The sequence below is a fragment of the Suricata suricatta genome, chromosome 3, assembly GCF_006229205.1.
Source record: "Suricata suricatta isolate VVHF042 chromosome 3, meerkat_22Aug2017_6uvM2_HiC, whole genome shotgun sequence".
In the NCBI taxonomy this organism is placed as follows: domain Eukaryota; kingdom Metazoa; phylum Chordata; class Mammalia; order Carnivora; family Herpestidae; genus Suricata; species Suricata suricatta.
In genome coordinates, this window is record NC_043702.1 from 112,761,898 (window position 1) to 112,771,317 (window position 9,420).

The 9,420-nt window shown below is 53.2% G+C and overlaps 1 protein-coding gene across 3 annotated transcripts in view; it reads left to right on the plus strand.

Annotated features, from left to right (window-relative positions):
* DESI2 (desumoylating isopeptidase 2) overlaps positions 1 to 8,352 on the plus strand; it is a 40,688-nt gene extending 32,336 nt beyond the window's left edge. For all 3 annotated transcript variants that reach the window (XM_029934850.1, XM_029934851.1, XM_029934852.1), the window contains 2 exons: positions 305 to 446; positions 6,771 to 8,352. In XM_029934850.1, coding sequence (XP_029790710.1) covers positions 305 to 446; positions 6,771 to 6,992 — 364 coding nt within the window. In that variant the 3' untranslated portion in view covers positions 6,993 to 8,352. The remainder of the gene's footprint in view (positions 1 to 304; positions 447 to 6,770) is intronic.
* The last annotated feature ends 1,068 nt before the right edge of the window (positions 8,353 to 9,420 follow it).

Genomic DNA, 9,420 nt, shown 5'->3' on the forward strand with positions numbered 1-9,420 from the left:
TGTAAAAATAACACAATAGTACGTTGTCAGCATATGACGCACTGCTTCCTAGAGAACGTGACCAGGTTCGCACTGGTATGATTCAGAAGGATGGCCTTGAAGCTTATCGCAGAAAAGTGAAAGCTCGAGCAACAGAATATGTCAAAGTGTCTCCTTTCTGTCCTAGTCTCAGTCCGTTAGCTCTGCTCCGTTAACCAGTCAGAATGCCCTGGGAGTGAGCAAGTCTTTAAACACGCTCTTTCTCGCTGCTCCAACTCACATAGTCGTGGTGTTTTTTTCTTTTTTTTCCTTTTTGTTCTTCAAGAGAAGCTGTAGTTTTAGGGAGCACGGACTTCCTGGAGGATGACATAGAGAAGATCGTGGAGGAGCTGGGCAAGGAGTACAAGGGCAACGCCTACCACCTGATGCACAAGAACTGCAACCACTTCTCCTCCGCACTGTCGGAGGTGAGTGTCCCCATGGCCTCCAGGCACACATTCCCCCCACACGCCCCCACCGTCACCCCGCAGCCTCCAGACACGTAACCTCTGCCAGTGTGCCCAAGGTGCTGTTCCTTCATTTGCTCATTCCTTTCTTGTCTTCCCAAGTCTTCATGTTCATGTAAAGGGTGCCTTCCAGATTCTTTCCCTTGTCCGAGTGGCCTTTCCAAGGTCAGTGGCTTCCGAGTGGGCACCGAGTTAAACTGAGACCTCGTTCACGACTTCACTGTGGGGAGGGTGAAGCACGGATAATCGTCCCTTCTTATCCTAACCTGCTCCCTACCAACCTGAACTTCCTCTTTAAAGAAATTAATGCCAGGGGCACCGGCGTGGCTCAGCTGGTTAAGCGTCCAACTCTTGATCTCAGCTCAGGTCATGATCTCATGTTTGGGGAGTTTGAGCCCTGCATTGGGCTCTGTGCTGACAGTGTGGTTGGAGCCTGCTTGGGATTCTCTCTCGGCCCCTTTCCACTGGCACTTGCTCACTCTCTCTCCCTCTCTCTCAAACTAAAAAGGTCTTCACTGCTAAAAAAAAAAAAAAAAAAGAGAGAGAGAGAGAGAACCTGAGCCACTAACGCTTCTTAGACACAGGATTCCTCTTTTTTTCTTAGTTGCCAGTGATTTTTTTTTTCCCCTGGCTCCTAAAATTATTAAAAAGTCGTCCATTTCTCTGGTCTTGACATTTCCTTCTGCCAGCATACCGCACAGGCACGAACTTCCTTGCCTTCCCGTTTCTGGACTCCCAGGCAGGAGACCTGAGAATACAGGACCTGGAAAAGGAAACCGGAGGGAAGAAATGACGAGACCGTGAGACCAGGGCTGGAGAATTCACTAGCACTCCCACGGCTCCCGTCCTGCGGAAACGGGGAGGGGGTGGCAGCGGTGGCCCGGAGCACCTGAGTGGAGATGGGTGTCGGTCCTGCCTCTGCATGACGTGACCCCCCGGGGGACTCCGCGTGCTCTCCAGGAACGAGAGAAGACTCGGGCCTGCCTGACCCCGTCTGCAGGGAGCACGGTCAGGGACCTGGTACAGTTGGCAGAGATCCTAGACAGCACCCGCCCCGTGTCCGTGGCCCTCTGTGCACTGGGAATGACCAATCTGGCCCCAGGACACCTGGCCGCTGACGGGAGGGATGGGCGCAGAGCCCAGGTGATACCTGAGCTTCATTCCGTCTTCGGGCAGGAAGAGGAAAAGGAAGCCCCCGAAAATCCTGAAGCGCGGTTGTGGGTGAGCCAGAAATGCCGACCGGCGGTGCTGCTCCCTCCTCCGAGGGAGCATGATAATAGTTCCCTGGACCGAAGCAAAGTCTAGGGGAGCAGGGAGTCCCTGCCGCTGAGTCCTGTGCCCCGCTCCACCCCTTCCCATCCCGGCCCTCGCCTCACGGCTGAAACAGCAGACCTGTCTCTGCTGAGTCTACTGCTGGGAACTTGAAGAAATTCGCAAGCAGGCGAGAATTTTGTGTACTTTGTGATGACTGCACCCATGGGGTTCCTCGAGGAATTGGTGGGAAACATTTGTGCCAATGATTGTGCAGGGGATCCAGGGACCGGCCTGGGGAATCCTAGGGGGAAACGTGTTCACCGACACGCCTTCCTCCTCCTTGCAGCCATGGGGGGCGGGGGAGGTGGCGAAGACAAGTCTTGATCATTAGAAGAACACCTGTCCCCACAACTGGGATTTCCATGGGGATTTCTGCCTCTCGCAGCCTGTGAAGGAGACGATATCCGAAGAGAGACCATCTGCAGACGAACCGCAGAGTTCTCATAAACAGCCGATAGGACTAAGGAGCCCTGGTACAGTCTGTTACCTGAGGCCTGGAGGCTGAGGGTTGGCGGCAGGTCTCAAAAGGGGCTCTGGAAAACCTCGAGTGTTTAACCTTAGAAACTCAGCAGCCTGGCCTTTTCTCGAAATCCCAGAGGCACAGCCCTGAGTGCCTGCGCTGGGCTGTTTGCCAAGACCTGCCCTCGTCCGCTCCACGTGAGACTAAGCTGCATGCAGGTGACTGGACTCCTCGCTGGGGACCCTCGAGGGTTGGGACACCCATCCGTGGAGCCCTCTGCCCCAAGAACATCACAGACGATGACCACTCTGTCTGGGCGACTGCAGACCTTTATGTCTCACGTCCAAGATCCAGGCTCCAGCAGACTCAGCTTCTGGCGAGCACTGCTCCCCGGGTCACAGCCCACTTCATGCCTCAGCCTGGGGTGGCGGGAGGTGGGAGGGGCTCTCAGATCCCCATAAGGGCTCTAATCCTATTTGCTAGGGCTCAGGCATCATGACCCTCCCACCTCCAAGACGCCACCTTCTACCTAGTGTCAAGTTCAAGGTTAGGACTTCAGCTTACCAGCTTTGAGGGACGAAAATCCTCAGTGTCGAGCAGCCCTGCAGTGCTCACTGCCACTGATGAAGCACGCTGGGGGCCTGGACCCTGTGCTGCCTGACCCATGTGTGCCCTGCCCGGGGGGGGGAACCCCCGACATGGTAAACTTCCTTGCTAGGGGCGTCACATGTGTCCTCCGGGATTCTGCTGCTCCTGCACGCCCTCCCTCAGGCCAGGTGAAGAAGGCCCCTTCCAAAACTCAGGTGGAAGCCACCGGCTTGCTAAAGTCAACCTTTACAGTCATGGTATTTGCTCTAACTGGCTGCACATCCGGGAGCCCTAAAAGGTATGGCTGGAATCAAAGCTCCAGGTTGGCCTCCCCCTGCGCCTGGGGTCCTTTGAGAATGTTCGCTGTCACAACAACTCGGTCAAGTCTGGGGCCGGGGCAGGGTGGAGATGAGGGGTGAGGGGGTACCATGGAAAAAAAGAGTTATAACGGGCCAGAGACTGCTGTCCTTACAGAAGACTGGGGCCTTGGATGACATCTGAGAACTCGACTTTCTGAAGGGCCCCCCACATTCTCAAAATGGAGGAGCAGCTCACCAGGCCCGACCTGTGTGTACAGTGCGATTTCTGCACAGCACTTGCTTCCGTTCCAGGAGACCAGGATCACGGCCTGCGATAAGGAGCAGGTGCCTGTACGAAGAGGCACAAAGAACCCTTGGATGCTGGGGGTCCAGTGAGGTCGCCTGGTGGACATTTCCCATGTGTGGTCCCAGTGCCTTCTAGGGGGAACTGACTCTCCCGTGTGACTCCACAGGGAGAGGCCCTGCGAAAGTTTGTGCGTGGTTTCCTCTGCACATGTCTGTTTCCCTGTGTTAAGTCAGCTATGACTGCAGCTCCGTGCCTGGCCCTGTGATGCCCTTGGCAAGTCACCGTCTAATCTGGGCTGGGGGACCGGCTGGCACAGCTCAAGTCTCCAAAAGTAATCAAGAGGTGGGATTTGTGTGTATGTGTGTCATGAATTTCTCCTCCTCCCAGATTTAAAAATACTTGACTACACAGGAAAAATCTCAGCCTCACCTTACACCAAAGGAACTAGAAAAGAACAAACACAGCCTAAAGTTAGTAGAAGGAAGGAAGTACTCAAGATCAGAGTAGAAATGAAATGGAGAATAAAAAGACAGTAGTAAAGATCAGTGAATCTAAGGGCTGGTTCTTTGAAGAGATCAGCAAAATTGACAGCCCTTCAGCTAAACTGACCAAAAAAAAAGAGAGGGCTCACATGAACAATAAATGAAAGAGAACTTGCAACTGACACCGCAGAAATACGAAGGATTATAAGAGACTCCGGCAAACAACACTGTCCGTGGATTGGACAACCAAGGAGACACATTTCTAGAAACATACCATCTCCTGAGACTTAATCTTGAATAGAAGATCTGATATTTTACTAAGGAAGTTAAATCCAAAACCTCCCAGCAAACAGTAGTCCAAGACCAGACGGCTTGACTGGTGACTTCCACCCAACATGCAGAGATGTAACACCCAACCTCAGACTTCTCAAAAAATGAAAGAGGAGGGTACGCTTCCAAACAAATTCTACGAGGCCAGCTTCACCCTGATACGAAAACCGGACCAGGACACTACGAAAAACGACAATCAGAGGCCAGTATCCCTGAGGAACAAAGATGCAAAAATCCTCCACAAAACATTAACAAACCAAACTCAACAATACATGGAATGGATTCTATGCCGAGATGGAGTTGGATTTATCCCAGGGACACAAGGGCGGTCCCACATGTGCGAATCCATCAGTGTCATACACCACGTGAAGAAAATAAGAAATAAAAATACGATCATCGCAGTAGACAGAGGAAGGGATTGGACAGTCTGCAGCATCCACTTAGGATAAAACTCTCAACGAAGTGGGTGTAGAGGGGACGTACATCAAGGTAGCAAAGGTCATGCGGGAGAAGCCACAGCTCGCATCGTCTCCATGAGGAAGGACGAGGCACAGGACAGGGACGGCCACTCTTGATGTGTGCTGTGGTGAATGACCCTGTGCACATGGCTCTTTGTATTTTGCCTGAGTGTCTCTGGGGGACATCTCTAGAACAGGAATTATTGGTTGAAGCTGAAGTGCAAACATAATTTAGCTACATAAACTACTAGCCCCAGTAAGAAATAGATTTTCTATCATGACCCAGTCTAAACACACACGTGTGGGTAACATGTTAAAACAAGTGTCACAACTACCTCTCCTCTGTACAGTCTCATGCTGCATGATTCACTGATGGGTCTGGATGCAACGCTTAGAGACATTGGCTTGGCAAGAGGACCAGCACCCCTCTGATAGGGCCGGATGGGAGGTCTTGTAGGCTGGGGGCCTGGTCACAGACTGCACCCCGCCAAGAGCTCAGCCCCGGGCACGGCCATGGACCAGCACCGCTTCCTTGACACCATTAGGAGGCTGTAGTTTGCTGTCCTATGTTTGAGGCTGGTCAGGCTGCACCTCTCGAGGTCGGGATGACGTCAGCTGCCCGGAAGCGCACGGACATGGGAAGGAAGGTGCTTGCTGAGGAAAACCAGGACTTCAGAAGTAGGTTGAGGGAGTGGCTGTTGGCTCATGAACAGTGGCTGTATGTTAACCTAAATACCCCGTCACCTCTTCTGTGGCTGGCCCTCAGACACGCAGGTGCCCCTGAACGTGCGGGGGGATGGGGGGGGCCTGTGATCCATGTCTCTGCTCCCAGGCCAGGTGATCATATTTCGTCAGAACATGCCACCTTCCCTCACATGGTCTTGTAAGGCTAACCCTTGAGGGAGGAAAGTCACGTTACTTAAGTGCAGGTACCAGTTTACCACGTTTTGACTAATTTGGGGGCATAAGATACTTTGAAAACTTTTTTCAAGGTCATCGACTCAGATAAGATCACATGATCACGACGTTTGTCGTGACTGGCAGCAAAAGTGCCAAGGGACAGTGGAGCTGGGTCACAATAAGCCCCATGTTTGTAGGCAGGAAGGAGGGTGATAAAGTGCAGTCAGCGAGATGGCGGCGGGGGGGGGGGGGGGTGGCGCTCAGTCAGTTAAGCGTTGGACTCTTGGTTTTGACTCAGGTCATGATCTCATGGTTCAGGAGTTTGAGCCCTGCATGGGGCTCTGTGCTGATAGTGCAGAGCCTGCTGAGTCTCTCTCTTTCCCCCCTTCCCTTCCTCCCTCTCTCTTTCTCTGCCCCTCTGTCCCTCCCCTACTCATGCTCCGTCTTTCTCAAAAATTAAAAAAAAAGATGAAGTTAGTTATAAAAGACCCAATTCTTACTATTTGAGGTTGACGGGGCCGTGGGTTGTGACCCATAGTCCTCTAAGGACAGGGTTAGGATGGGGAGTGGGCAGAGAGCTGCCGCAGACCATCAGCTGGGAGGGCGTTCCCCCAACCCCATGCCTACCTCCCAACACACACACCTCTAGTGGAGCCAGGCATTTGCCCTGGTTCTGACCATGGAGCCACAGAGCCAGGTCTACACCCGTGGAGACATTTCTTTCTCAACCAGCATGAGAAGTAATGGAATAGAATGTGGGCCCGGACAAATGGGGTGACGTAGAAAGGAGTCTGTGAGGGGGAGAACTGACGGCTGGGGGACTACCCGGGGCCGGCTGCCCCGACTGTCTGGAGTGTGTTACCCTGGTGCCTGCGTCAGCACAGCCTCCCACCGTGTCGTTCTGAGCACTGGCACCCCGCGTCCTGGAGCAGGTGCAGGGACCAAGGACAGAAGGGAGCCAGACGGAATGAGCTTGATGTTGCAGGTGTAGAAAGCAAACCACTATGACACGGCCTTGGAGGCGGGTGCTGTTTGTCCTCACGGGCCATGTGCCTTCCTGCACACCCACCTGCCTGGCCCCCCACACACACACCGACCAGGGTCCCTCCCTTTGCCCTCCTAACACCGCACCTTCTTTCCTCCGTAGATCCTCTGCGGGAAGGAGATCCCTCGCTGGATCAACCGGCTGGCCTACTTCAGCTCCTGCATCCCCTTCCTGCAGAGCTGCCTCCCCAAGGAGTGGCTCACGCCCGCTGCCCTGCAGTCCAGCGTCAGCCAGGAGCTGGAGGAGGCGGAGGAGGCGGCCGCCACTGTCCCCGTGGCCAGTCCCGCGGCGGCCTCCCGGCCCGGACGCCACACCAAACTCTAACGCCCCCAAAGTCACCCCCTCAGAACTGGCTCTGACCGGTGACTGTCCCTAGAGAAGAGTAAAAGAGTAAGAAGCGTCCTCTGGGTATTTTGTATGCAAAGATGGCTCTCCCCCAAATCCCAGTTTTTCAGCTCAGGATTATATTTGTAATCAAAAGAATCACTTGGCACAGGAGGGAGAACTTTGTCCGAAGCCACCCTCTGGTGTTTTTACCCACTTGTACATTGGGATCCACTTCTGTTTTCTACAAGCTCTGTTAAGTTATGTTTACAGTATTTTGTATCGCTGTTTACAAACCTTGCATGGACTCCTGCTGCCGACAAAGAAGAGACCCTTCACGTCTGAGGAACCTCAGCAGGTCACCTTGGTATGCTCGAGACGATTTCCAGAGCTCCAGCGTCTGTGTCGGCACACGAAGGGCATGTGCGCGGCTCTGGTCGCCACCGCCTGCTTGAGAATGGTCTAGGCTCACATGCGGCTCTGTCCGCCTCGGGGCTCATGGGGCCCGGGGCTGCGGGAGGGGCCCGCACCCCGGACCACGTCCCCCGTCCCCCCAGCCCTTGGCGGGCCGGCACATCCTCGTGACACCTCTGATTCTGTGGTCGGGATGGTTTTCGTTCAAGAGGGTTCTTGCTAGGAACGGAGGGGGACTGTGGCACATGCGTCAGGAGCTTCGTCGTTACTTACGCATGGACTCCTCTCTCTGCACCCATGTTGCCGGCGGGGCGCGGGCAGCCTAAGCGGTTGCCTCGTGAGTAGCAGGAGTTGACATTCAGCTGCTTTCGAGCTGTTCAGGCTGCCTTTCACTCTAGACCTCGAGCGCCGGAGTCTGAAGGCGCCCCCTCCACAGAGCTCTCGAGCTGGGACTCCGGCTTTCGCGGGCCAGCCGGAGCACGTTGGGGCCTTTGCTTCGTCCCAGGAGGAGTCTGGCCTCCTCGTAGAAACACCTAGTCTCCTTGACCTCTCGTTGAAAAATGTGTGTGTGTCTTAAAACTCCTCTTCTTTTGTTCTCCCCAGTGTGTCCCTCCTTCATAACCTCCTCCGCAAAGGAAGTTGTCCCCACAGATCAGTCCTCGTTAGCAAGGACTCTGTCTGCTCACATCTACTCCCAGTTTGACCCTTGGATGTAAGAGCCAAGTCACTACATGTCAGATTCCGTTTTTCTGCCTTAAGAATGAATGTCCTACATAGAATATTGGGTGAGCGGATAAATTATCCAAGGCAGTGACTCCAGCTTTATATATATTGTTAGTTTTAAAGTCACCTACTTTTATTTAAACTCCTAGATTGGATTGTTTGCTATTGCTCTTTGTAAAGATACATATCTTTCAGTAAAGGACATTTTTAACTTTTCCATCAACTGACTCTGATTCATTGTATCAACTTAAGCACACCCTTTTTGTGGGGAAAACACACCTTGGGTTATAAGCTGTGACCCCGGGAAAATGAAGCCACTTAGCCTAATTCACTTTTGACTGTTCTGCTTCTGGAGAGGAAGCCCTCCCAGTCGTGTTCCCCACTCTTTGGAGGGTGCAGGGCACCTGTCGTAAGAGATGTGACAGCAAGAAGACGGGAGCAGCCGATCTTTGTGACTTGGTTCGGGCCCGAGAACAAGATTCAGAATAAAACACTGAGTCTCTGGCAGGCATCCTTGCTCACTCAGGGGACAGTCCTGTCATCGAAACCTAGGTTACTGAAAAAGCGTTCAATGCGGTTTGCTTGGGAGTGTTTTTGAAAAACGTGGTGGATGACCGTTTCTCTAACCCATCCAGACATCCCTGATCCAAGTGTGTGCTGCTCTCACCCCCAGCAAGGAGCAGCCACCAGTCAGTCCCTTTTTGGCGAACAGCCCAGACCCTGTCTGTGCTTCCCCAGAACCCACAGCACATGACAGTTCATTGTCCTGTTCTTCCTCTCATCAGCATCTGCAGTTAAAAATAGCATAGAGGGGCCTCAGAGAAATCCACAGCAGCCTGTGGCCCAGCATCGGACCGGCAGTCAGCAGATGTGACTCTGGGTATGCGAGTGCTGAGTGCTCACGATCTAAATTGTACTTCAGGTCAAAAAATAAAGAAACGTCTTTCCTTTAGAAAATCTCATTTAAGTCCATTCCTCTAATTCAAAACTGAGATTGGACTTAGTTAACTAGCACTTAACCAGCATCCCCCTGCCCTTGGAGGAAAAGAATCGTGTTCCCAGTTTCACCCAGGAAGACCCAGTTGGGATGGAGTCACATACTCTGGCTTCATCACCGAGTGAAACACGGTGCTCACGGCAGGTTGGACAGAAGTAGAGCGTTAGGGGATCAAAGGCGGCTGGTTTCTGCTGTCTGTTTTCAATGCGCTTGGGTAGGTTGGGAGGTTTCATCCGCCCTGAGAAGGGGGCGTCGGCTCTGGCCCTGTCAGTGGGCAGGTGCTCTTCACCAGTG